The sequence below is a fragment of the Globicephala melas genome, chromosome 19 (genome assembly GCF_963455315.2).
Source record: "Globicephala melas chromosome 19, mGloMel1.2, whole genome shotgun sequence".
In the NCBI taxonomy this organism is placed as follows: domain Eukaryota; kingdom Metazoa; phylum Chordata; class Mammalia; order Artiodactyla; family Delphinidae; genus Globicephala; species Globicephala melas.
In genome coordinates, this window is record NC_083332.1 from 204,659 (window position 1) to 231,873 (window position 27,215).

General features: G+C 52.2%; 3 protein-coding genes across 9 annotated transcripts; 1 reads left to right on the forward strand and 2 right to left on the reverse strand.

Annotated features, from left to right (window-relative positions):
* Positions 1-11,998, forward strand: A1BG (alpha-1-B glycoprotein). 7 transcript variants are annotated; one of them, XM_060289055.1, is made up of 9 exons: positions 1-214; positions 5,638-5,718; positions 5,939-5,974; positions 6,060-6,338; positions 6,781-7,053; positions 7,331-7,627; positions 8,243-8,539; positions 9,338-9,625; positions 9,983-10,111. In XM_060289055.1, exons 1-9 carry the CDS (start codon positions 4-6, stop codon positions 9,988-9,990), a joined length of 1,770 nt encoding a protein of 589 aa, XP_060145038.1. In that variant the 5' UTR covers positions 1-3; the 3' UTR covers positions 9,991-10,111. The 7 variants fall into 7 exon arrangements, with proteins under 7 accessions (XP_060145038.1, XP_069900468.1, XP_060145035.1 ...); XM_070044367.1 differs by lacking the exon at positions 8,243-8,539 and having other exon boundaries at positions 7,513-7,627; positions 9,983-11,998; XM_060289052.1 differs by lacking the exon at positions 9,983-10,111 and having other exon boundaries at positions 9,338-9,855.
* LOC115848062 (zinc finger and SCAN domain-containing protein 22) lies at positions 1,154-25,821 on the reverse strand. The gene is given in 4 exon segments (XM_060289063.2): positions 1,154-1,417; positions 21,748-21,967; positions 21,969-22,201; positions 25,351-25,821. Coding segments are annotated over 4 exon segments (594 nt in total). The 5' UTR covers positions 25,454-25,821; the 3' UTR covers positions 1,154-1,379.
* On the reverse strand, positions 15,882-20,964 carry ZSCAN22 (zinc finger and SCAN domain containing 22). The gene is given in 3 exon segments (XM_070044149.1): positions 15,882-17,609; positions 17,612-17,667; positions 20,930-20,964. Coding segments are annotated over 3 exon segments (1,101 nt in total). The 3' UTR covers positions 15,882-16,599.
* Positions 25,822-27,215: the final 1,394 nt, after the last annotated feature.

Below are 27,215 nucleotides of genomic sequence, written 5' to 3' on the forward strand. Positions count from 1 at the left end.
GGGATGTCACGTTACATCAAAGCCAGGTGGTCCTTCCCACCCCGAGCGCTCGTCCCCTCCTGTCCGGACGCCAGGATGGACTACGTCTCCCAGAAGCCCCTGCGGCGTGGGCGCAATCAAGGAGGGAGACTTGAAGGTGTGGCTACACCTGCCCGAGGCCACCACTTAGGTGGAGTCCAGCCGAGACCTGGAGCAGCATGTTTCTTTCCTAGCTGTATGTAGGGTTATGTTTGTATATGATTCTAATTTATTCCCCACCCCATCCTCCACACTCTTTCCAAAGTGAAACTCCAAGGACTCTCCACTCCAGAAGCCAACATTTGCACACACTCATTACAGGCCGGGCACCGTGCTGGGCACTCTGCCCTTAATCACCCCTTTTGATCCTCACCTTAACTGAGGGTGGGGGGCAGGGAAGACTCTCAACCATATCAGGGTGCCCGGAGAGGCCACGGGCGGGGGGCCCAGCCAGAGCCTCCTGGAGGGAGGGCAGAGGTGGGCTCAGCACCGAGTCCCTCACCGTCTGGGCCTCCATGCTTCCAAAGGGGTTCCCTGAATGTGGCGTGGCCCCTGCAGCAAAGCCCTGGTGAATCACCCTTCACTTTCTGTCTCCTGTCCCGAAATCCTGTCGCCTGGGAAGAGGAGGATGTGTGGGTCCCCTGGGGTAAGGAAGCTGTTGGCTCTCCATTCCCAGGCCTGGCTTGCAGGACACCATCCAGCCCTTTATTGTGTCTTGCTTAATTCAGGACTCACCTCCCGAGGGCTTGAGTTCCCCTGCTCTGCGGCAAGCCAGTCACCCAGTACTCTTTCCAGAGGTTTCTCCCAAGTTGCAGCTATCCTGGCCACGTCACATTCCACCCTGGAGTAAAGGCTAAAATTCGCAAAGCTGGTCTCTTTGCAAGTCCAGCAGAAATGAAAACACATGCCCCTGCCGTTCTATTCTCAGCATTTTAGGGGCATGTTTACACTTCCTTGTATACTTACTAAACACCAGCAAAGTCGTGCTGGACAGATACCCTGGGTAGTGCAAGAATGTGAGGAAGGCTGCAGTTGCCACCCACATGGCACACCTGAGAGCTCATTCCAGAGAGCAGTGCGGTGGGGCAAGCGGAAGAGGCCATTCAGGAGACCTGGAAGTCTCCCCACCCCTGCGGCTAGTGGAGCACCTCAGGCAAAAGTGGAACTTGGGTTTTTTCTTTTTACCATCCACACAATTCATCCTGAGGAGAAACCCAGCTAAAGTGGTATCGCCAAGGACAGCTCAGCCTTTTACAGACAACCAGGACATTTATTCTGAAGAGTTCTGTTGTTGAGAACTCAATCCTTGGTGGACACGAGGGGGCTGATGAGGGAGGCAAACTCCCAGTGTGGTCAGTGTGTCATGGATGATGCACACCCATCAGTCGTCTTGATAGACCTAAAAACATTAAAACCAAAGAGAAACCCGGTTGATACGCAAGTGTAATAACAGTTTCCATCAAGCCTGAACACAAGGGGAGTCTTTCTGGAGAGAGCCTAGGAATGTGACCAGGTGGGCTCAGCTCCACTGCAGTGACAACGCTAATGCCCTACCGACTGAAAACACTAAAACTAACCCCCCACTTCCACCACACATTGTGGGTTGGCAAGGGCAACACTCACCCCCACTCACTCACCAGGGCCCCTGACAACAGAGCAGCCACTATGTCAAACACGGCTGGCTGCTAGTGTGGTTGGCAGGTGGTCCCTCTCTATGCGGACCGCTGTGCAAGTCTGCTTGAGTGTCCCAATGACACAGCAGTTGACTTTCCCCAGAGCGAGTGAGTTGAGTCCAGGTCGCTCACTGTCACTCATGCCATATAATATTCGTGCCACAGACCATCCCTGATTCAATGCAGAGAAGAATATGCAAGCAAGGGTGTGGAAGCTAGGAGATGAGGGTCATTAGCAGCTGTCTTGAAGGCTGGTTACGACACTGAGTGAGAAGCATGTGGAAAAGCTTCTGCTGGTGGTCCAACTTCATCAAGCACCAGACAGTCCATATGGGCAAGGAGGGCTGTGAGCCCAGTCAAAACCCCTCTCTCTCTAGCTTCCTGCTGGGGAGAACCCTTGTGGATGTAGGGGGCATAAGGAGGCTCAGTGAACCCCAAACAGCATAATCATAAAGAAGTCCATGCCCAGACACATCATAAGCAAAGCTGAAAACTAAAATTTAAATTTTTTGAAAGCAGCTTGAGAAAAACTATGCCTCACATAAAGATTGATACAAAAGACCATAGATATCTTATCAGATATCATGAAGGCCAGAAGGCAGGGAAACAACATTTTTAAAGTGTTGAAGAGGGCTTCCCTGGTGGCGCAGTGGTTGAGAGTCCGCCTGCCGATGCAGGGGACGCGGGTTCGTGCCCCGGTCCGGGAAGATCCCACATGCCGCGGAGCGGGTGGGCCCGTGAGCCATGGCCGCTGGGCCTGCGCGTCCGGAGCCTGTCGCTCCGCAACGGGAGAGGCCACAACAGTGAGAGGTCCGCGTACCGAAGGGGGGGAAAAAAGTGCTGAAGAAAAGAACTGTCAGTCCAAATTCAATATACAATGAAAATACACTTCAAGAAAGAAAGCAAAATAGGGACTACCCTGGTGGCGCAGTGGTTAAGACTATGCGCTCCCAATGCAGGGCACCTGCAGATCCCTGGTCAGGGAACTAGATCCCACATGCATGCTGCAACTAAGAGTTGGCATGCCACCACTAAGGAGCCCACGTGTTGCAACTAAGGAGGCTGCGTGCTGCAACTAAGACCCAGTGCAACCAAATAAGTAAATAAAAAATATATTTCAAAAAAAAGAATGAAAACAAAGACATCCTCAAATGAAGCAAAACTAAGACAATTTGTTGCAAGCACACCTGTTCTAAAAGCAATGCTAAATAGGGAGTTTAGCATTTGTCAGAAGGGAAATGATAGCAGAAGGAAAATCTGAACCTTGGGAATGAAGGAAGAGTAACAGATTGCGTATGTTCGATCTTTAATATATGTATGATTGTTGAAAGAAAAATTTATAACATTGTCTGGCAGAGTTTCCTTGACAATGAAATGTCATTTATACCACAGGGTTTTAATGTGGTATAAATGACAACTGCAGCATAAAGAGAGGAGGGTATCAAAATTCATTCAGTGATATATTTGACATTTGAACATTTTACTCTATATAAATATCTCAAAGAAAACCATTAGAGTACCAAATTAAAAAAAAATTTGAAGAGCAGAGGGTAAAGAGGCTTATATAGTGCTAAAGTTTCTACATCCACTTTAAGTGGTAAAATATTAACTCTTAAGTACACTGTGAAGAGTTATGAATACTGTAATCCCTGGATAAACCCCTAAAAAAAGACCATAAAAAGAGATGATCAAAAGCTCAGTAGATGAACTGAAATGGAACCCGAGAAAGAAAGAACCCAAAAGAAGGTAGGAAAGGGGAAACAGACGGACAACAGAAAGAACAAACAGAAAAGAAAAAGGTGGACCAAAACCCAAGCATATCCATTGTTACATGTAAATGGTCTAATATACCAAGTAAAAGAATTTGCCAGAATGAATATTTTAAAAAGAAAATAAGAAACCACCCTTAAATATAATATAGGTAAGCTTAAATAAAAGAGTGGGAAAAGGTATATAATATGAAAACTCCGTCAAAGAATGCTGCAGTGACTATATTAATATCAAACCAAGTAGACTTCAGAACAAGGAAAATTATCGGGAATAAAGAGAGAAATTATACAGTGATAGAGGGCCAATTCACCAAGAAGACATAATTCCAAATATGTATGCATCTAACAACAAAGCCTTAAAATACAGGAAACAAAAACTGATAGAGCTGAAAGAAAATAATAGACAAATTCACAATAATACTTGGAGACGTCAACACCCTTCTCTCTAGAATCAACAAAACAAGAAGACAGAAAATTAGTAAGGTTACAAAAGAACTGAACAACATCATCAACCAACTGGATGTAATGGATGAACTTGCCAATAGTCGATTTTTTAATCCACAAAGAAGTAATTTCCCATGATTTAAAGTAACACAGGGCTTCCCTGGTGGCGCAGTGGTTAGGAATCCGCCTGCCAATGCAGGTGACACAGGTTTGAGCCCTGGTCTGAGAGGATCCCACATGCCGTGGAGCAACTAAGCCCTTGGGCCACAACTACTGAGTTTGCACTCTAAAGCCCGTGAGCCACAACTACTGAGCCCAGGTGCCACAAATACTGAAGCCCATGTACTTAAGAGCCTGTGCTCTGCAACAAGCGAAGCCACTGCAATGAGAAGCCCGTGAACTGCAACAGAGAGTAGCTCCCACTCACCGCAACTAGAGAGGGCCCACACGTAGCAATGAAGACCCAACACAGCCAAAAATTAAAAAATAAGTAAAGGGCTTCCCTGGTGGCGCAGTGGTTGGGAGTCCGCCTGCCGATTAAAAATGGATAATGCAATAAATGACAAAGGCAGCTCAGAAAACTGTCCACAACCTGAGCACAGGGACAGGACCAGGGTGGAAGCACAGGTCTGAACTGAATGGCCTGGGTGCAAATGTGTCTCCAAATCCATGGTGGGTCACACATTGCGGAATTAACCAGCGAGGGAGAAGGAACCACAGCTCCAGGCAAGAGCCAGGATGCGCCTGCAGGAGGCCTGCATGATGCAAAGTGTAGAAAATCCAGACACAGGCGAATCCCACCTTGGCCGGCACACCTCCAATACTGCATGTCGGGTGGGCCCACGTGGGGCTTGGGGTTGCCCGGGGCCCTGCCCACTGCCTTCACCTGCCCCAGGGTGAGTGGGGATCCCAGTACTGCTCAGCTGTTGGGGGGAGGAGATGAGAGGCCTTGCAGAGGGGAATGTGCCAGAAGGACAGGCCCCCACCTGCCTCATTTCCTTCACGCCTAACATGGAACTGATAGTAACACCACCTACAGCCCAAGTCCATGCGCAGAATGCTGTGAACCACAACAGTAGGTGCCTCATAATTTTATTACTTATTTTTATTTTATTATCAATTATTTTACTTGTAAACAAACCATCAATTTAAATATTCGTTTATTACTTTAATGTATTTCTTATTTATTATACTATCTATTTCTAACATTATTTTATTACTTTTATTAATTCGTTGTCATTTATTGCATTACCTGTTTTTAATACTTAGTGTTTTATCCTTTCTCTCATCATTAATTAATTATTTTCACTTTAATCATTTTACTACTTATTGGTAATTTTGTTTGCTAACTATGATTCCATACTATTATTTAAATGTATTTGTTATTATTTATTACATTACTTGGTTTAGTATTTATTTTATTTTAATGTATTTCTTTTCTCTCTCTCTCTTTTTTTTTTCTTTTGCCACACTGCCTGGCATGTAGGGTCTTAGTTCCCTGACCAGGGCTCGAACCCTTGCCCCCTGCAGTGGAGTCCTAACCACTGGACCAGCAGGAAATTCACAATTTTATTTTTATTTAAAAAATGTTCTTATTATTTTTCCATTTACTATTTATTATTAATTTTCTTCATTTGTTATTCTTTGCTGTTATTATATCATTTATTTTGTTATCTCTACTCTTTATTATTAATTTAGTTTATTCATTCTGCAGTTATTGATTGTTGCTATAGCTAAGACTCCTGAGGCCACATCTGCCCTTTGTCCTGACCCCCTGGAGCCCCGCTTTCCTGGAAATACGAATGAGCTGCGAGGTCAGTGCCCCGCGCCCTCCCCCCCACCCCACCCTCCCGGCCGCCCTGGCTGCGCCTTATCACCCGGCAGACACTCCTGTGGCTGCAGTGAGGCTGACCATGTCTGCACGGGTGGCCCTCCTGCTGCTCTGGGGTGAGGCGTCCTGCCTGGGGTCCCCGGGGCCAGATAAGGGGCGGGAATGAACAGCCATGGGGCCTCACAGGTGGTGCGTCTCCGCAGGTCTCGCCCTGAACCCAGTGACCGAGGAGGCCAAATGTGAGTGGGCCGGGCCTGGGCATGGTGGGCACTGTGGGATGAACCCCTGCCTGGGCCCCCAGATCTGACACCCATCCCCACACAGACTTCGACACAAGGCCAACCCTGTGGGCAGAGGCCGAATCGCTGCTGGAACCCTGGGCCAACGTGACGCTGACATGCCAGAGCCCCTTGTGGACCCTGGAGTTCCAGCTCTTCAAGGATGGAGTGGCCCAGGGACTGGTGCACCTGGATTCACCTGCCACTGAGTACAGATTCCCGCTGGGAGCAGTGACCGGTGACACCCGGGGCCTCTACCGCTGCCACTACAGCATGGACAGTGGGAGGAGCAGCCTGAGCAACCTCGTGGAGGTGACTGGAGCAGGTGAGTGGAGGGCTCACGGGCCTCGAGGCAGGAAGAGAGGCTGCTGGAGAGGCCTCCCTTCTTCCACTCCTCACTCTCCCTGTTCTCTTCCGGCCCCCTCCCCGACTGGCTGGTGGCCTTGGGTAAGTCAGGTAACATCTCTGAGCCTCAGTTTCCCCATTGGTAAAATGAGGGTGATGTTTGTACCAACCCTAGAAGGCTGTGAGGAATAAATGACTGAATCCTCAGGAAGCGGTTAGGGCAGGCCTGGCCACAGTTGGGCCCTGAACGCGTCTTCCTCTTGTAGTCCCCTGTCCCTGTCTCTTGTAGTCCCCTGTTCCATCTCCTGGCTCCCTCACATTTCCATGAGTGTGGAGGTCCAGGTCCGGCTGGGGCCCTGTATCTTCCAAGTCAGGCAGAACCACCCGTGACCCCTGCACCCCACCCCCTGCCCCCGCCGCAGAGCCCCTGCCCCCACCCTTGCTCTCAACCAAACCCGTGCCCTGGATCACACCGGGCCTGAACACGAGACTGCTGTGCCTCGGGGGACTTCGCGGTGTGACCTTCCTGCTGAGGCGGGAAGGTGATGACAAGTTTCTGGAGGTGGCTGAGGCCCCAAAGGACAGGCAGGCCACCTTCCCAGTCCACCGGGCTGGCATCTACAGCTGCAGCTACCGGACCCACGCATCAGGCGCCCCCTCGGAGCCCAGTGCCACTGTGACCATAGAGGAGCTGGGTGAGTGGGTGGACCATCCCAGAGGGCTTCCTGGGGGAGAAGGCTCCTGGAGACAGAGTAGCTTTTACCCTGACCCTCGGCCCTGAATACCCCTGTCCAGGACTGGGTCTGGGAAACAGTGGCCACGCAGTTGCCCCGCCTTGATAGTGGCGTGGGAATTTGCCACAAGGAAGGCTGTTCCCGGGGCAAGAGGTCTGGAGGCTGGGCTCCAAGGAACGCTCCCACAGCGGGGGTGGTTGGGACTCTGGCCGCCCCAGTAACTGTCCCTGCCTTGCAGCCACGCCGCCGCCACCCACGCTGACTCTGAATGGCGGGTTTGCCGGGCTCCTACGCCCCGGCTCGAGCGCGACTCTCACCTGCGTGGCGCCCCTGAGCGGGGTGCAGTTCCAGCTGCGGCGGGGCGAGGACGTGCTGCAGGTACCCATGGCCAGTACCAGCCCAGACCGCCTCTTCTTCCAGCTGAACACGCTGGCCCCAGGAGACGGCGGTGTCTACACGTGCCGCTACCGGCTGCCAGAGGAGCTAGCGCTCTGGTCCTTGGACAGCGCGCCCGCCGAGCTGGTGCTGAGCGATGGTGAGCCTGGGGGATGTGGCAGCGGGGAGGGAGGACGGGGGCGCTCTGCCCTCGGGGCAGCGGGAGGAGAGACCCAGGGAAGGGTCCCGGTAACTGCCAGGGCTCAATCCCGACTCATCTGCCCGGCCTCAGTTTCCCCAGCTGAGGACAGAAAAATGAGCCCAGCCTCGTGGCCCCGCGAAGAATAATTGGGTCCACGCGCAAGTCTGGCCATGCAGGCGCTACATGCACGGGGGCCCCCAGCCTCCGGGGTCCGGGTGGGCGCCGAGGCCTCTCTGTTGAGGGTGGCCAGTTTGGGGCTGCAGGACCCGCCAAGGACCAGGGGCGTAAACCCCAGGAGTGGACGCCGGCGGGGGAGGCGGGCGCGGATGCTCCTCCAAGAAAACACGACCCCACACCCGTCTATTTTTGTGGGCACACAAATTAGTTAGGAACAGTGTAGGAGCGTGCGTGAGCGTCCAAGGAGGACGAGGGCCGGGACGTTGGGCGGATGGTGCGGTTTTACGCAGGGCGGTGCAGGCGGGCCTCCCGGGAGGGAGCAGAGGGAGAGGGGCGCACTCTTTCCGGCGGAAAGATGCGGCGTTGGGCGTCAGCCTTGCCGCGTCCTCCCCTCAGGGACGCTCCCGGCGCCGGAGCTGTCGGCCGAGCCCGCGACTCTGAGTCCCGAGCCGGGGACGCTGGTGCAGCTGCGGTGCCGGGCCCCCCGCGCCGGCGTGCGCTTCTCCCTGGTGCGCGAGGGCGCGGGCCAGCGCCGGGTGCACGGTCTCTTGAGCCCCGCGGGGACGGAGGCCCACTTTGAGCTGCGCGACGTCTCGGCGGTCGACTCGGCCAACTACAGCTGCGTCTACACAGACACGGCGCCGCCCTTCGCGGGCTCCGCGCCCAGCGCGCCCGTGGAGCTGCGCGTGGACGGTGAGCGGCGGGCACATTGGTCCGGAGCCTCCTTCTGCCCGTGCGCAAAACGAGGGTGCCCGCCTGTCCCAGGACGCCGAAGGGAAGCGCTCTGGGCCTCGGTCCTGCCCGCAGAGTCGGCGGCTCCTTAGGGGAGCGCGAGGTCGGCCGCCAGGGCCCTGGGACGCCCAGCCTTTTGGCCTGTTTCCAACCGACGTGAGCACGGGGGCTACGTGTAGCGCTTTGGTGGAGGTCGTGGAGAGAGGACCCGGAACTTAGGGTTCAGAGTGCTAACGGCTTTGCACTGGCTCACGCCTTAGGTTCCCTGTGCGACAGGCCTGTCGGCTGTGGTCAGATTATGACCCCACCTCTGCCTGCTCCCAGGCGCCCGCGGCGGAGGGCTGAGCTGTAATTCTCCCCGAGCCCCCGCCGGCCCTGGGGTCTGTGTGTTCCTCTGATTTCCTCATCCGGATCTCCTGGGGTCGGAGGTCAGGCAGAGCCCCCCGCACAGGGTCCACCACCAGACCACTGACTGCGCTGTGCCCTCTGCGGGAACCCGTTCCCCTGGCTCCTGTCTTCCTTCTCCTCACCTGTCTTGAAGCCCTGAGTGCCGTTCGCTGGGGACCCCAGGGAGTCTCAGAGAAGGCCCGGGCCTGGGGGGTGCGGGGACGTGTACAGGGAGACACTACGGTTACAGCGCAGTGACCACGGTGTGAGGCCAGCAACCTTGGCTGGAGAAGGGGGCTGGCAACGAAGCGGGGCTGGGCCGCTGCTGCCTGGGGCAAGGGGCTTCACTTGACCGACCCGCTGCTCTCCCAGGACCCCTGCCCAAGCCGCGGCTCCGGGCCCTGTGGACGGGGGCCGTGACTCCGGGCCGCGATGCTGTCCTACGCTGCGAGGGCCACGTGCCCGACGTCTCCTTCCTGCTGCTACGGTCCGGCGAAGAGGAGCCCTCGGCGGTGGCCTGGACCACCGACCCCTCCGCGGACCTCGTGCTGACCTACGTGGGGCCCCAACACGCCGGCAACTACAGCTGCGGCTACCGCTCCAACTGGCCCCACTCCCTGCTGTCCCAGCTCAGCGACCCGGTGGAGCTCCAGGTGGCAGGTGGAGCTCGGTTCCGTGGGCACATCGAGGCTCCCGGCCTTTGCCCGGATTCTACCCTCCTACAGGGGTGCCCTTTCCCGCACCTCCTCCCAGCACTAACACTGGCCTAGTCTGCTGGGTGCGTGGGGGGGAATTGCAGGCAGGGAACCACATAGGCAAAGGCCCTAAAGCAGAGAGTGGCCTGGCCAGCTGGAGCACCTGTAGGGAGGCCCAGGTGTGTGTGTGTGGTGGGGGGGGTCTTAGCTGGCAGCTGACCAAGCCACTTCCTTCCTGGAAGGAAGGGTCTCAGTGAGGTCTGCTCTGACTCACCAGGGAGCCTCCTTTCCCTAGCATTTCTCTTCTGTCAAATCTGTCTAGGAAGCTGATTCGGCTGCAGACCCAGGCTGCTGATGGTATCCTTGGGAAGTCCTTTCTCCAGTCTGGCTCTGATCCCTCTTCCTGCAGCTGGAAGCTGGACTTCCCCTGGGGGGAGAGGGCAGGGATGGCTCTTCCTCAACCATGCCAGGAAACAATAAACGTGAAGACAGACTTTAAAAATGTGTCTTTGGCCAATGGCAGCCCTGATGCAGGGGGGCTGGAGTCCCAGAGCCGAGGGAAGTGGGCTGGGATCCTGGGTCTTGAAGGTGGATGGGCTCCGCGTTGGATCCTGAGGGTAGGGGTGCCGAGGGTAGGGGTGCTTCTGGGCCCCCACTTTCAAGACTGCCTTCTTCTGCCTTCTTCCGTTAAGCTACTCCCCAGTCACCTCTGCCCAGTCGCCAGCAGATGTGGGTGGGCAGCTTGAGGCTCCAAACAGAACTTGACTGAACTGGGAGGCAGTTCAGAGGCTGCATTGTGTAGTTCTGTCTTCCCAGTCTGAGTGGCCACCACGTGGTGGTGCCAGACTGTGTCTCCAACCAGAGGCCAGGTCTCCCACATCAGAACTTGGAGCTGTGGGAGGAGTGGGAGTCCTGTCCTTCCCCACTGTCCCTCGATTCTGAGGCCCCTTTGCCCCACCCGACGCCCTCCTGGACTATTGCCAGCTCCTGCCTGGAGCTTGGCCTTCGAGATGCTGGCATACAGCAGTTGTGTATTAGGCTGGCATTATCAACTAATACTTGATAAACTGGGTTTTTGCCTATTTCTTCTGAGAGGTCTGATTTACTGGCATGGAGTTGCTCGTAACACTCCTGCATTCTTTTAGTGCCTGCAGGGTCTGTAGTGCTGTCACCTCTTTCATGACTGATGTGGTGTCCCTTCTCCCTCTCTCTCTGTCAGTTTAGCTAGGGGCTCATCAACTGCATTAATCTTTTCAAAGAACTTACTACATTTTGGCTTTGCTCATTTTTGTATTGTCTCTTTTCTACTTTGTGAATCTCTTCTTGTATCATTACTAGTCCCTTCCTTCTACTTACTTCTGAATTAATTTCTTCTTTTTCCTTTTCTTCAGGTGGAAACTTAGGTCATTGACTTTTGGGGTTAAGCATTAGTAACAGCCTAATGTTAGGCTTAAAAATAGGTTTGTGTTACTTTAAATCATGGGAAATTACTTCTTTGTGGATTAAAAAAAGATCGACTATTGGCAGTTCATCCATTACATCCAGTTGGTTGATATGTTGTTCAGTTCTTTTGTAACCTTACTGATTTTCTGTCTTCTTGTTCTGCTGATTCTAGAGAGAGGGGTGTTGACGTCTCCAAGTATAATTGTGAATTTGCCTGTTATTTTCTTTCAGCTCTACCAGTTTTTGTTTCCTGTATTTTAAGGCTTTGTTGTTAGATGCATACATATTTGGAATTGTTTTGTGTTCTTGGTGAATTGGCCCTTTATTACTATGTAATTTCTCTCTTTATTCCTGGTAATTTTCCTTGTTCTGAAGTCTACTTGGTTTGATATTAACATAGTCACTGCAGCATTCTTTGATGGAGTTTTCACATTATATACCTTTCCCCACTCTTTTACCTTAAGCTTACCTATATCATTATATTTAAAGTAGGTTTTTTATTTTATTTTTTAAAAAATTCCTTTTAATTGGTATGTTTAGACTATTTACATGTAACAATGGATATGCTTGGGTTTTGGTCCACCTTTTTCTTTTCTGTTTGTTCCTTCTGTTATCCGTCTGTTTCCCCTTTCCTGCCCTCTTTTGGGTTATTTTTTCTCAGGTTCCATTTTAATTCATCTACTGAGTTTTTGATCATCTCTTTGTATAGTCTTTTTTAGGGATTTCTCTAAGGATTACAGTATGCATACTTAACTCTTCACAGTCAACTTAGAATTAATATTTTACCACTTAAAGTGGGATTTAGAAACTTTATCACTATATAGGTCTCTTTATCCTCCCCTCTTTAAATTTTTATTTATTTATTTATTTATTTATTTTTATTTTATTTTCCTCTTTAAATTTTTTAGAAAATCTTGTACACTAATGGTTTTCTTTGAGATATAATTTATATACAGTAAAATGTACAAATCTCAAATGTGTCACTGAATGAATTGATACCCCCCTCTTTATGCTGCAGTTGTCATATATACCACGTTAACATACACTGAAAACCCTACCAGAAAATGTCATCAATTTTACTTTCCACCATCATACTTATCTTAACGTAAGCAATCTAAAGTCCCTGTGGCGTTGCTTTTAGTGCAGGCCTGCTTGCAACAGACTGTCTTAGTTTTGCTTCACTTGAGGATGTCTTTACTTTGCTTTTTTTTTTTTTTTTTTTGCGGTATGCGGGCCTCTCACTGTTGTGGCCTCTCCCATTGCGGAGCGCAGGCTCCGGACGCGCAGGCCCAATGGCCATGGCTCACGGGGCCAGCCGCTCCGCGACATGTGGGATCCTCCCAGACCGGGGAACGAACCCGTGTCCCCTGCATCGGCAGGCGGACTCCCAACCACTGCGCCACCAGGGAAGCCCAACTTTGCTTTTTTTTTTTTTAATTCATTTTATTTATTTATTTTTGGCTGCACTGGGTCTTCGTTGCTGCGCACAGGCTTTTTTTAGGTGCGGCGAGTGGGGGCTACTCTTCATTGTGGTGCGCGAGCTTCTCCTTGTGGTGGCTTCTCTTGTTGTGGAAAACGGGCTCTAGGCCTGCAGGCTTCAGTAGTTGTGGCACGTGGGCTTAGTAGTTCTGGCTCACGGGCTCAGTTGCTCTGTGGCATGTGGGATCTTCCCGGACCAGGGCTGCAACCCATGTCCCCTGAATTGGCAGGCAGAGTCTTAACCACTGCGCCACCAGGGAAGCCCCTGCTTTCATTCTTGAAGTGCATTTTCACTGCATATAGAATTCGGACTGACAGTTCTTTTTCTCAGCACTTTAAAAATGTTGTTTCCCTGCCTTCTGGCCTTTATGATTTCTGATAAGAAGTCTATGATCTTACGGGACTTCGCTGGTGGTCCAGCGGTTAAGATTCTGCGCTCCCAATGCAGGGGACCTGGGTTCAATCTGTGATCAGGGAACTAGATCCAGCATGCTACAACTAAAGATCCCGCACGAGGCAACGAAGATCCTGTGAAACTAAGACGTGGCGCAGCTAAATAAATAAAAAAGAAATCTATGATCTTTTGTATTAAGCTTTATGTGAGGCATAGTTTTTCTCAGGCGGCTTTCAAAAAGTTGAAATGTTTTTAGTTTTCAGCTTTGATTAGGATGTGTCTGGGCATGGATTTCTTTGAGATTCTGCTGTTTTGGGTTCACTGAGCTTTCCGAACCTGTAAGTTTATACCTTTTGCCAAATTGGGAAAGTTTCCAGCCATTATTTCTTCAAATATTCTTTCCACCATCATCACAAAGAATGTGATTTCATTTCCAACTATACTTATGGTTTCATGAGTCTCTCACTGTGATTCTGTCCTATAACAAGGCTGTTAAAACCTGCCTGGTTTCAAACTATTACGTCATCTTTTTTTATTTTTATTTTTTTTTGCGGTACGCGGGCCTCTCACTGTTGTGGCCTCTCCCGTTGTGGAGCACAGGCTCCGGCCGCGCAGGCTCAGCGGCCATGGCTCGCAGGCCTTGCCGCTCCGTGGCATGTGGGATCTTCCTGGATGGAAGATCCAGGAAGATCCAAGCACATCTGATCATCCCCTCTTTCCAGGCTGAGTAGGTCACTGAGGTTCAGGGAGGTCACTTATCCGACGCCCCCAAAGCAGCCTAACTTCAGGGCCACTCCCTGCAGCCTGTTGGAGGCCTGGGGGCACTGGGAACATGCATCTCTTGCCTCTGAGTTTCCCCCCACATCTGTCAACTTTCTCAGTCTCTCGGCCTTGGCCGCACTCTGTGTGGAAGGCGACCTGTGTCTAGGTGTACCTGGGACTCTCTCAGAGATGCTGACACAAGATCTCCGTCTCCCTGGGTCTCAGCCTTCCTGTTCTGAACCACCCACGTCGGTCGGTCTTTGTTTACTCATGACACAGAAGGAACGAATCCAATACGGAGGGAGAAACACAGGGAGAGATGGTGACGATGACCAGTACACAACAGTATGGGGTGTGTCAGATGGTTCACACGTGATGGGGTCATCAGAGAAACAAAGGAAAGAAGGCTGACGCCCTGGCAGTTAGAAACAGAGGCTGCGATATCCAGTTACAGACATGGACCCTGCAAGAGGGACAGGGATACAGCATTGTGAGAGAAGGCAGAGAGCAGTGACAGGATGCTGGCTGCCAGAGCCCACGGCACCAGGGGGGCTCTGGGGCCATGGAAAGGGTGGACTCAATACAGGAACATTTTATTGAGGCTGCTGCGTGCCAGGCTGGTCTGAGTGCTGGGGCCCTGGAGAAACTGGATTGTTTTGCCCTGTAGGGCCCACAGCTGGCGCGGGGGAGAGAGCCACGTAAACATCTACAAGGACGACGTAGGGTGCGGCGTGGTGACCGCCTCCGGGAAGGCGTCAGTCATGCATTCAGCAGCCATGGGTCAGGGCCCGTTGCCCTGTGTGCTGTGGATACTGAGAATAAGACATGGCCCCTGCTCTTGGAAGCTCACAGTGTCCTTGGGAAACACAGTTTCCAAGCTCTGTAAGGAGTACATATAATATGGTAGGAGGCTTAAGAGGAGTAAGGGGGGGGGCACTCTGGAAGCAGAGGGGGCAAGCTGAAGTCTGTCTGAGGTGGCTGGGGAGGGATACTGGAAACATCTTGGAGGGAAGAAGAGAGGTGGGTTCCAGGCACAGGCACAAAGGCACGTTCGCGGGAAAAAGGGTGGCTTCTTCAGGAACCGCACGTTGTTCCGTGTGGCTGGTGTGTGGGAGGTGTGGCCACGGGAGACAAAGGCTGGGGGCCAGTCATGGATGACCGTGAACAGCAGATGACGGATCTGAGGTTTATCCCACAGGGCAGGACTTTGAAACCATCTTCACTGCACACACAGAAAAATGACAGTATTCCTACACACACAGGAAGGTAACTGGAGAGACGGCTTGGCACCCAAAGCAGCTTATATCTTGGCAAACTTGTAACCCATTCAGGAAGCTTTGCTGTGGAAGGTGATGCAGTGGAGAGCTTCCCACATGGAGAGATACAATCAGATTCGGGCTGTGGAAAGAGCCTGCTGGAAGCTGGTGTGGAAAAGAAAACAATTGTGTGTGTGTGTGTGTGTGTGTGTGTGTGTGGTGTGTGTGTGGTGTGTGTGGTGTGTGTGTGGTGTGTGTATGTGTGTGGTCTGGGATGTGTGTGTATGTGTGTGGTCTTGGATGTGTGTGGTATGTGTTATGTGTGTGGTGTGTGTATGTGTGTGGTGTGTGTATGTGTGTGGTGTGTGTCTGTACGTGATGTGTGTATGTGTGTGGTCTGGGATGTGTGTGGTGTGTGTATGTGTGTGGTGTGTATATGTACGTGGTGTGTGTAGATGTGTGGTCTGTGATGTGTGTGGTGTGTGTATGTGTGTGGTCTGGGATGTGTGTATGTGTGTGGTCTGGGATGTGTGTGATGTGTGTGGTCTGGGATGTGTGTGGTGTGTGTATGTGTGTGGTCTGGGATGTGTGTGGTATGTGTGTGCTGTGTGTATGTGTGTGGTGTGTGGTATGTGTGTGCTGTGTGTATTATGTGTGTGGTGTGTGTATGTACGTGGTGTGTGTAGATGTGTGGCCTTCGATGTGTGTGGTGTGTGTATGTGTGTGGTCTGGGATGTGTGTGGTGTGTGTATGTGTGTGGTCTGGGATGTGTGTGGTGTGTGTATGTGTGTGGTCTGGGATGTGTGTGGTATGTGGGATGTGTGTGGTGTGTGTATGTGTGTGGTGTGTGTATGTGTGTGGTGTGTGTATGTATGCGGTCTGTGTAGATGTGTGGTCTGGGATGTGTGTGGTGTGTGTATGTGTGTGTAATGAAAGCAGGAAGGGGTCAGGAAGGAGACCCTTGCTGGAATCCAGGTGACAGGTGACGTGGGCTCGCATAAGGTAACAAAGGTGGAGAAGATGGAGAAGAGGTGGTTGTAAGTAAAACCAACAGGGCTGACGACTGGTGGGATGTGGAAGGAGAAGGGAGGGAGAAACGGATGCCGGGCAAGTGGCCAGCCGTACGCTCAGGACACAGAAAATGCGATAGAGGCTGAGGGTCTGGAAAAGGCAGCCTCACAAGCTGGCCTTGGAGTCAGACGTGAACAGGTGGAGGGAAACAGCATGTGTGAAGGCACAGAGGTGGGCACGGGCAGGTGTCCCTCCTGGGCTGCGTGGGAGAGGAACAGGCAAGAAGAGATGCCATGTGGGAATGTGAAGCTGGAGCCTCCCCGCCCCAAGCATCCAGGGACCACTGAGTCCTGAGAGCAACTTGACCCTGACTGCTTTGGCTCTGAGGAGCAATCCACATCCTCAGCTCAGCTGTCCTCTCTCTGAGACGGGCTTGAGTGGGGTATGGAGGGCAGCAGGAGCCTTCTAGAAGCTTCGCCAGATGACCTGAATAGCTTTATGTTCATCAGGGGCCTCCATCTGGGTCCCAGAATGAAGAGCTGTTCCCGGACAGCCCCAGAGTTTGCCCTTTAGCATCTGGTCATTTGGGGGGATTCAGCAGTCACCCACCCCGTCCCTCCCAGCTCTTTCAGAACTCAGGTTTCTCTTCGATGCTGTGCCACTGTGGGGAGGCTTCCTCGGGCACTGCAGGACGGTGATGTGGATCCGCAAGTGAACCATGAGGGCTGAGGTGCGGCTGAAGGCCTTCCCACAGTCGCTGCACTTGTAGGGCTCCTCCCCCGTGGGGACCCTCTGGTGCTCGATGAGGGACGAGCTCTGTGCAAAGGCATTTGGACAAACCTGACACTGATAGGGCTTCTCTCCGGAGTGGATTCTCAGGTGCTGGATCAGAGCCAAGCAGTCGCTGAAGGCTCGGCCACAGGCGTAGCACCTGTAGGGCTTCTATCCTGTGCGGATGCGCAGGTGCTGGGTCAGGTGGGTGCTCTGGCTGAAGGCCTTGCCGCACTCCTCGCACACACAGGGCTTCTCCCCGGTGTGGATCCTCTGGTGCTGGGTCAGGTGGGTGAGCCAGCTTAAGGCCTTCCCGCACTCCTTGCATTCATGGGGCTTGGCCCCTGTGTGGACCACCTGGTGCTGGGCCAGGTGTGCACTCCGGCTGAAGGCTTTCCCACACTCACTGCAGGTGTGGGGCATCTTCCGAGCATGGCTCTTCCGGTGGGCCTCCAGGGCCAAGGGGCTCCGGAACGTCTTCCAATACTCACCACCCTTGGAGGGCTTCCTCCCCAAGTACGTGCCTGGAGGCTCTGTGCCATAACCATCCAGTGGATCCACTTTCTCTCTGGAAGGAGTCTCCTCTTGGGAGGTGAAGTCTGGTCACATGTTGGGACTGTCCCCCAAAGCACCAGCTTCACAGCCGGGCTGGTCTGTGAGGGCGCCCTTGTGAGGCCCTGAAGTTCTCCTGAAATCCATCTCTTGGGTGACAGACTTTGTCCACATCTTCGCTGAGAGTCCGGCCTGCCTCTCTGAGCTGCCCTCAGGTTCGCAGGCATCACCAAAGGTGGGTCCTGGGGAAAGCTCTCCTACCAGGGTTTCAGTGGCCCTGACTCGTCCGAATTGCTCTGCTTACAGCTCGCCTCTGAGGGCTCAGATCCCAGCACCAGCCTGCAACAATCTGAACCACAGTGTCACCACTTTTTCCATACCAGGCCTCCCCTCTCTGCTGGGCCCTGGCCTCACTCTGAAAGGGGAGATGTGGGCCACTCCTGATATTTGGCCCCATTTCCAAAGGAGAGTTTCTCATTTGGTGTCTTGGATGACAAAAGGGCACAGTGCTGTCCTCCCACACCATCAAAACCGGCGTCACACACACAGACGGCCAATAGGCACATGAAAAGATGCTTGTCATCGCTAATTATTAGAGAAATGTAAATCCAAATTACAATGAGATATCACCTCACACCAGTCAGAATAGCCATCATCAAAAAGTCTACAAATAAGAAATGCTGGAGAGGGTGTGGAGAAAAGGGAACCCTCCTATACTGTTGGTGGGAATGTAAATTGGTGCAGCCGCTATGGAAAACAGTGTGGAGGTTCTTCAAAAAACTAAAAATAGTGTTGCCATATGATCCTGTAATCCCACTCCTGGGCATATATCCAGACAAAACTATAATTCAAAAAGATACCCCTATGTTCATAGCAGCTGTATTCATAATAGACAAGACATGGAAGCAACCTAAATGTCCATCAACAGATGAATGGATAAAGAAGATGTGGTACATGTATACCACATCTGGTATTATATATACTGAATATACTGGTATTCCATACCAGTAATAATGGAATATTACTCAGCCATAAAAAAGAACGAAATAATGCCATTTGCAGCAACGTGGATGCACCTAGAGATTATCATACTAAGTGAAGTAAGTCAGAAAGAGAATGACAAATACCATATGATATCACTGGGAGTTTGGCATTAGCAGATGCAAACTATTATATATAGAATGGATAAACAACAAGGTCCTACTGCATAACACAGGGAACTATATTCAATATTCTGGGATAAACCATAATGCAAAAGAATTTTAAAAAGATTGTATGTGACTTCCCTGGTGGCGCAGTGGTTAAGAATCCACCTGCCAATGCAGGGGACATGGGTTTGTTCCCTGGTCCAGGAAGATCCCACATACTGCGGAGCAACTAAGCCCGTGTGCCACAACTACTGAGCCTGCGCTTTAGAGCCCGCGAGCCACAACTACTGAGCCCACGTGCCACAACTACTGAAGCCCGTGCGCCTAGAGCCTGTGCTCCGCAACAAGAGAAGCCACCGCAATGAGAAGCCCACGCACCACAACGAAGAGTAGCTCCTGCTCTCCACAACTAGAGAAAGCCTGCGCGTAGCAATGAAGACCCAATGCAGCCAAAAATAAATAAATAAACAAACAAATAAATTTATATATATAAAAAAGCATGTATACACGTGTATAATTGAATTGCTTTGCTGTACAGCAGAAATTAACACAACATTGTAAATTAACTATACTTCAATTAAGAAAAAACAAAAACCTGCATCACATGTTTCCATCCACTCCTCAAACCACCCACTGCAAACTCTCCATTCTTTAAGGCTCCTGATTTTGTCACAAGTGTCAGGAGGAAAACCCTGAGGTTGAATGGATCTGAAAGAGAGTGAGGGAGAGAGTGAGAGAGCGAGCACGCCAGGCGCCTATGTGCCTGCTCCCTTGGGCAGGCCTGAGCTCTGTCCGTGCCACCTGGACCTGGATGCATCTGCAGATGCTCAGTAAATACCGGCTGAATGAGGGAATCAATCCAGGATGCAGTAGACTCTACCTTGAACCCCAAGTAGACAGCTGCTGCTGTGGGTGGGTGGGTGGGTGATGCCTCCACCGGGCCTCCCTGAGCCCCCGGGAAGCCTGAGGCCTGCTCTTTATAATGTGCTGTGAAGGCAGAGCATGGCTGAGCGGCAGCTGGAGATTGGCTTGTGTACGAGGTAGAAGCATTCCTGAACGGACCTGCCCTTGACGGGTACACAGTGCACCTTAGGACGCCTGACTGGACATCGTTTACTGGACAGATTCCAGGAAGTGGGGGGGGGGTGGCCGGAATAACTGCTGGTTAAGTCCACAATGGGGCCCCAGCTCTGCCGCTCGCCAGCTCCAAGGGTTGGGTAGTCTTGCCCTTGATTGGGCCGCAGTTTTCTCATCTGCAAGAGGGGGATGCTATTCTGCTTGCCTCCCAGGGCTGCTGGCCACTGTTAGGCTCTTGTTCTGTGCTCGGCTCCAAGTGCAATGGGTAACTCCCATTGCCTCGTTTCAGCTTCATTCTGCTCTCAGAAAGGGGCACTTTGGGCTTCCCTGGTGGCGCAGTGGTTGAGAATCTACCTGCAAATGTAGGGGACACGGGTTTGAGCCCTGGTCTGAGAAGATCCCACATGCCGCGGAGCAACTAGGCCCGTGAGCCACAATTACTGAGCCTGCGCGTCTGGAGCCTGTGCCCTGCAACAAGAGAGGCTGCGATAGTCAGAGGCTCGCGCACCACGATGAAGAGTGGCCCCCACTTGCCGCAATTAGAGAAAGCCCTCACACAGAAACGAAGACCCAACACAGCCATAAATAAATTAATTAATTAAATTAAAAAAAAAAAGAATGATCCATGCTTTAAAAAAAAAAAGAAAGGGGCACTTTGACAACTGGGTTTCAGGCAAGGAAACTTGAGGCCCAGCTGAGGGGAGGTCTTAAGTAATTGGTACAAGACCACATGACTAATTCAGAGAGGTTGAGTAACTTGTACAAGGTCACACAGTTAGCTAGTGGTCAAGTCGGGATTTTAGCTCTAGAATCTCCTCCTCCTCTAGACCCACAGGTGTTCCCTAAGTTCCTCCACCTCCCTAGCCACATGCTGGGTCCCGACCACCCTTTTTTCCTCTATTCCAGAAACACTGCACCACCTGCTCTTCCCAGAATGCACCAGTGCATACCATACCCAAGGGGTCTCTGCCTCTCACCAGTCCCTCTGCCTGGAGTGTGGTTCTTTCTTGCTGTTTCAGTGCCATTTTGCATTTTCCCTGAAGACTCTCTTGACCCTACAGAAGGGTGGGGCTGCGCCCTCCCTCCTACCCAGTCCGTGTCTCGGCATAGCTGATGGGGCCAAGGGAGCGCATCTGACAAGCTCTTTCAGAAAGGTTCGTTTCTCAGGGAGCAGAACAAATTTTCCTAACAGCTCCAGTTACCACGTGTCTGATTCGTGCAGGCACCGTTTCACAGGCCGCATAGACTGCCTTGTTCACACCTCTCGATGACACTGAGGTAAGTATTAGGACTACAATCCCCGTTTTACTGACAGGGAAACTGAGGCACAAAAGAAACACACGGCCAGGAGGCGGCAGAGCAGTGGTTGGACATACCAAGCCTCGATGATTCTTCTGAGCCCAAACTCCATGGTCTCCCTGCCCACGACCTCCGCCCTGGTGCTGGTACACCCACCCCACCAAACGCTCCCATCAGGTGGGGCTGGGTCCTCCTGGTGTCCCATCGGGTCTCCCTGAGCTGCGACACCTGAGTGGGTCTCTAAGCAATGGTGCCCACTCTGGCCTGGGGCAGGTCTGTCTCACCCAGATGCTGGAGGTCAGCATAGGGAGGGCTCCAAGGGGGTGCATCGGGACACACGGCGTTTCTGCCCCCTCCCCAGCCCCAAGCATCCAGCTCCCTTATCTGATAGCAGCATCCTGGTTTTCCTTTGGGGAACTTCCCTTGCTCACATCAGTCCCTGGGGCTTTGGTCAGTCAAAGACAAGCACAAGACCCCGACCAGCTCAGTGAAGCTCAGCTCAGTGAGGCTCAGCTCAGGGATCTTTCGCTGTTCTCCCCATGAGGTTTCTACATTGATAAGGCACAAGCATGAGATTGCTGGGCCAACTGTGTCTCCCTTGGGGACAGAAGCTACTTAAAGATGAACCTAACGTAGGAAAACTCAACTGAGAAAGAAAGGAGAACGAGAGAATCCTGATGCCGTCACCTGAACTCCTGATACACAGCCATGAAACCTCCCTCCTTGGCTTCCGTCAGTTTGAGCTGGGCTTTTGGTCACTGGCAGTCAAAACAGACCTGCTTAACGCAGTGTGTGAGGGTTTGGGTGAGTGCCCCCAAGTGCAAACCTGCACCCCCAACATTCCAGTCCAGGCTTTGCCCCGTGTGCCATGAGCACCTGCCTGTCACCCCCTCACCTCTCTTGTCCAGTGCCTGAGTCAGGTCTTCCACGAGCATCACAGCCTCCTCGCCACTCTCGGGGCACTGAGCCCGCAACCAAGTCTGGATCTCGGGGGGCAGCGCGCCCAGGAACTGCTCCAGCACCAGCAGCTCCAGCATCTGCTCCTTGGAGCGCACCTCGGGCCGCAGCCACTGGCGGCAGAGTTCACAGAGCCGGGCCAGCGCCTCACGTGGGTTGGGATGCCTTCTCATAGCAGAAGTGTCGGAAGCGCAGACAGGCAGCCTCAGGGTGGGAGGTGTGGCCAAAGTTAGACTCCTGGACCTGAGAGAAGCTGGCCTCCTCATGCTCGACCTTCACTTGGAGAAAGTCATCCTGTTCCCAGGGCACCGGGCTCACAAGGCTCTTGGGGATGGCCATTGGGCAGCAGACCTCCAGTGAGATATGGGATGGCTGGAGCCTTGGAAATGGGTCTGCAGGAAGATCAGAACTTGGTTATCCTGTGAACTTGGCGCCCTGCCTTGTGGCTGCCGAGTGGGGCAGATGTGGGCTTGGGGCCTGTGAGATGTGACTCACTCTCACAGAGTCACAGATGATCAAAATAATCAGGGCAGCGCCCATTTGGTGCTGAGCACCTTTCTAAATGCTTGCATATAGTAACTCGTTTAAAACTCACAACAAACTCAGGTGGGAGCTTTCTCTCATTATATGGTATAAAGACAGACAGGAGAAAAAGATTTGCTCAAAGTTTCCCAGATACTGAAAGGAAGGGCGGTTGCTGAGCTACAAACCCCAGTAGCCTGACCCCATGGCCAGTCTGCTTCAGACCTATGCTCCTTCCACACAGAGTGGGTCTGTCTTCTATCTCACACACACACCCCACTCCCCTGGGAGCCACAGGGGCATTCCCTTACTTTATTTGCTAATTATTTTGTAGATTCTGAGGTGAATATTTAGACAACTGACATTCAGCCTTTCTTCTCTTCTAATACATGTATTTCAGGCTATAAATTTCCCTATAAACATAGCTTTAGCTGTACACCCACAAGTTTGATTTTGCATCTTCATTATCATTTAGTTAAAAATATATTCTAATATTTCTTTTGGTTTCTTCCTGAACCGTGGGTTACTTAGACTCTGCTGCTTCATTTCCAAACAATTCAGAGTTTTCTGATAGTCTTTTTTTTTTTTTTTTTTTTTTTTGCGGTAACTGGGCCTCTCACTGTTGTGGCCTCTCCCGTTGCGGAGCACAGGCTCCGGGCGCACAGGCTCAGGGGCCATGGCTCGCGGGCCTAGCCGCTCTGCGGCATGTGGGATCTTCCCGGACCAGGGCACGAACCCGTGTCCCCTGCATCAGCAGGCAGACTCTTAACCACTGCACCACCAGGGAAGCCCTCTGATAGTCTTTTTATTACTGATTTCCAGATTAACCCTGTTGTGCTCAGAAAATGTGCTTTGGTCAATTTTAATCCTTTGATATTTGCTGGTTTGAGACTTGGTTTGTGACCCAGTGTGTGGTTTTGTGGTCAGTATTCCACACACACTCAAAAATAATGCAGAGCCATCTTAGGTAAGTGACAAAAGAGGAAATAGATAAACTAGACTTCATCAAAATTAAAAACCTTTGTGATTTGCAGGACACCATCAAGAAGGTGAAAAGAGGAATTCCCTGGCAGTCCAGTGGTTAGGAGTTGGAACTAAGATTGTGCAAGCTGTGTGACAAGGCAAAAAAAAAAAAAAAAGAAAGAAAGAAAGAAAAAGAAAAAGTGAAAAGGCAGCCCACAGAATGGGAGAAAATATTTGCAAATCATATATCCGATAAGGGACCTGTATCTAGAACAACTCCATAATAAAAAGACAAATAATCCCAAATTAAAGAATGGGCAAAGGATTTGACTAGATATTTCTCCAAAGAAGATATACAAACGGTCAACAAGCACATGAAAAGACGATCGACATCATCAGCTACCAGAGAATTACAAATCAAAAGCACAATGAGAGGGCTTCCCTGGTGGCGCAGTGGTTGAGAGTCCGCCTGCCGATGCAGGGGACACGGGTTCGTGCCCCGGTCCGGGAAGATCCCACATGCCGCGGAGCGGCTGGGCCCGTGAGCCATGGCCGCTAAGCCTGCGCGTCCGGAGCCTGTGCTCCGCAACGGGAGAGGCCACAACAGTGAGGGGCCCGCGTACCGCAAAAAAAAAAAAGCACAATGAGATATCACTTTACACCTGCTAAGATCTAATTAGCAAAATAACAGATAACAACTGTTGGCACTGAAGCCATGACCTTGAGCACAGGGAGAAGTGAGCACGAATAAAACAAGACCTCAATCCTGAAACCTTTCAGTGGCAGCTGGTGATTTCTGGCAAAGCTGTGCTCTAGCCCCTAACTCCACTGTAAAGCTTACTTGGGCCTCTTGCAACCTTGCCTTTGCCATTATCCCAATTCCTGAATTCCTTTGTCCCTGTTACTCTCTTGTCCTAAAATCCCCCTCTGCACCTGAGCAATTTCTCCTAGTTCTCCAGGCCCCACTTTAGCTGTCATCTTCTCCAAGAGCCGTCCCAGCACCTGAAAGCAGGCTAAGTATCCTTCTGAGTGCCCCGGGTCATTCTCCCCCAGCTCTGTGTTCTAACCTTGTTTCCCCAGAGACACTGGGCATGCTGGAGCCGCAGTGCCTATAGCAAGTGCACAGTGAACAGGTGCTGAGAAAACGGAGGGACCAGGAAAGGCGGAGTTTGAGGCAGGGAATCTTTGTTCAGAGGAGTGGGTACAGGGGTGGCAGGATTGACAATAAATACAGCGACAGTTTCCAAGCTCCCTTTTGTACCCCTGAAACTGCTGTTTTGGAAAATCCCTGAGGACAGCCTCTGAGACACAGGGACGTGAACCATGATCAGCTCACCCCCAACGTGCTGACCTCACATCAGGTCGAGGTCCGCTGTCCACAGCTGCTCAACCAACTTAGGAGAGCAGTTCTTTCATTTCTTGCTCCTTCCTGTACCCGACCTGACAACAGGCCTGGCACACAGCAGACATGCAGTAGATGCCCAATCTGATGACTCCACAGTCCCTGCCAGGCTTAAGGCCACAGAAGGTGCTAGTGGACATCAACCCAGCTGGGTGACTGCAGGTCACATAATTTCAGCTGCAGACAAATTCTCTGTCACATACTTGGTAAACTCCCTGCAAATCATCCAAATATAGTCCCCCTGACAATTCCCAGTCAATCACATAGTTCCATGCATACACCCTACCTCAGGCATAGTCTGTCAGTCATATCCCAAAATATACCCCTGCACCCAAACTTTCTCAGTGTCACTCATAGTCAGTCCAATAAACACAGGAGCTCACAGCATCGCCAGTCATTCATAATCATCAGTCACTGTCTCAGCCAGTCACATACACAGACTCTCGGTTACGCCTGAAATCACAGTCAGTCACAGACACACCCTCTCACGCACAACAACACACAACCCTCCGACAAAATCTCAAACAACTTCTTTGTCAGTCGCACACTTGATCAGGTCAGTCAGACATCCTATCAGCCGACCACACGCTCCCAGCTTGTCAGTCAGAAACACAGCAAAACGAGTCAGACACAGAAACACAACCAGACACTCACACAACTGGTCAGTCAGCAGGCCCCGCACTGGAACAGAGTTCCACACTCGGTCTGTCCGTCTGTCGGTCCACGCGCGGCTCGGGGTCAGCCCCTCGCTCTCCATCTGCGCGTGTCGGTCCCACACATCTCGCTTAGACCACCGCAGGCGTTCGCCGCTTCAGGGTTTCCCGTGGTTTCTCTCCGGCAATGCGCGCGTGGACCCCACGCCCAGACCCACCTCACCCGCTGGTGCGCGGGCGGACGCTCCCGGCAGGCGACGCGGCGGCGCTGGAATGAGGAGTCCGGGCGCCAGCTGGGACCACAGCCCCCAGAACGCGCCGCGTCTCAGGCGCCCCGGCTCGTGCGACTGCCCGCCCACCTGGACTACAATTCCCAGAAGGCGCCGCGTCGCCCACACCCAGCATTCGGGGGCACGCCGGGAGTTGTAGTCCGGCCAGGTGCGTGAGCCGTGGGGACAGCGGCCGTGACTTTGTGGGGCAGTGGTGGCGGTGTGTGGATGATCCGGCTGGAGGGTGTGCGGGAGGCGGAACCATGCATGGTGCGTGGGGGGTGAGAGGTGTGAGGGGTGTGTGAGGAGGTGAGAGGTGTGAGGAGGTGAGAGGTGTGAGTTGAGAGGTGTGAGGGGTGTGTGAGGAGGTGAGGGGGGTGTGAGGAGGTGTGAGGGGTGTGTGAGGAGGTGAGAGGTGTGAGGGGTGTGTGAGGAGGTGAGAGGTGTGAGGGTGTGTGAGGTGAGAGGTGTGAGGGGTGTGTGAGGAGGTGAGAGATGTGAAGGTGTGTGAGGAGGTGAGAGGTGTGTGACGAGGTGAGGGGGGGTGTGAGGAGGTGAGGAGGTGAGAGGTGTGAGGGGGTGAGAGGTGTGAGGGGTGTGTGAGGAGGTGAGAGGTGTGAGGGGTGTGTGAGGAGGTGAGAGGTGTGAGAGGTGTGTGAAGAGGTAAGAGGTGTGTGAGGAGGTGAGAGGTGTGTGAGGAGGTGAGGCGGGTGTGAGGAGGTGAGGTGTTGAGGAGGGTGAGGGGTGTGGATGGTGTGGGAAGGTGTGCATCATGTATGTCATGTGTGTGGCCCACTGCAACCATGTGGTCACAGTGCCTCTTTATCTGGCCCTCTTTCCATTTTCTTTTTCCCCTTTAAAAATTTTTACCATTTTTTTGGAGCTGTAATTCACATACCTTCAGTTCACCCTTCTAAAGTGTACAATTCAGTGGTTTTTAGTATCTTTACAAGGCTGTGCAACCATCACTATCTATGTCCAGAACACTTTTATCACCCCCAAAAGAAACCCCATGCCCATTAGCAGCCTGCCCCCAGCCCCTGACACCCCCCGATCTGCCTCCTGCCTCTGGGGATTTGTCTATTCCGGATATTTTATGTAAATGGTCCCTTTGCAGTTCCTGACCACTGGTAGGCACACCATGGGCACCCTAATCCAAGGAATCCTTCACTTTCCCCAACAAAGACCCACCTCACCCATCAAGTGCTGGGCTCTGGCCTGCGGGTGGCACTGGTGGCCTTCCTTTCTTTGGGTCTTCTTGGCCTTCTCTGTGGTCTTCTGCCTTCTGCTGTCCCACTTCTGTTGTCAAAAGCACAGCCCCATGATGCCCACCCCAATAATCGTAACAATAAACCACATCTGCACTGAGCCCCGTTTGCACACCGGGCAATTACTGAGCCTAGTCGGTTCATCCAGACTGTCAGCTCTGCCCATGACCTTCTCCCTTTCTGCACCACCAAAGGCTTTCTCTCTGGCAGCTCTTGCTTCCCACCCTCCAGCCCTGCCCTCTCCACCAAGCCCAGCTTCACGTCACCGACGTCTTGCAGCACTTGCCTTGATACCTCCCTGCCTCCAAGCCTAACTTGCCTCCCCCCAG

Bases quoted from the DNA above. Each gene is read 5' to 3' on its own strand.
- A1BG (XM_060289052.1), top strand. From the start codon at position 4: ATGTCACGTTACATCAAAGCCAGGTGGTCCTTCCCACCCCGAGCGCTC. The intron at 215-5,637 runs GTATGTAGGGTT...TTGTTGCTATAG, and splicing joins AGCATGTTTCTTTCCTAGCT to CTAAGACTCCTGAGGCCACA. The intron at 5,719-5,938 runs GTCAGTGCCCCG...GCGTCTCCGCAG, and splicing joins AAATACGAATGAGCTGCGAG to GTCTCGCCCTGAACCCAGTG.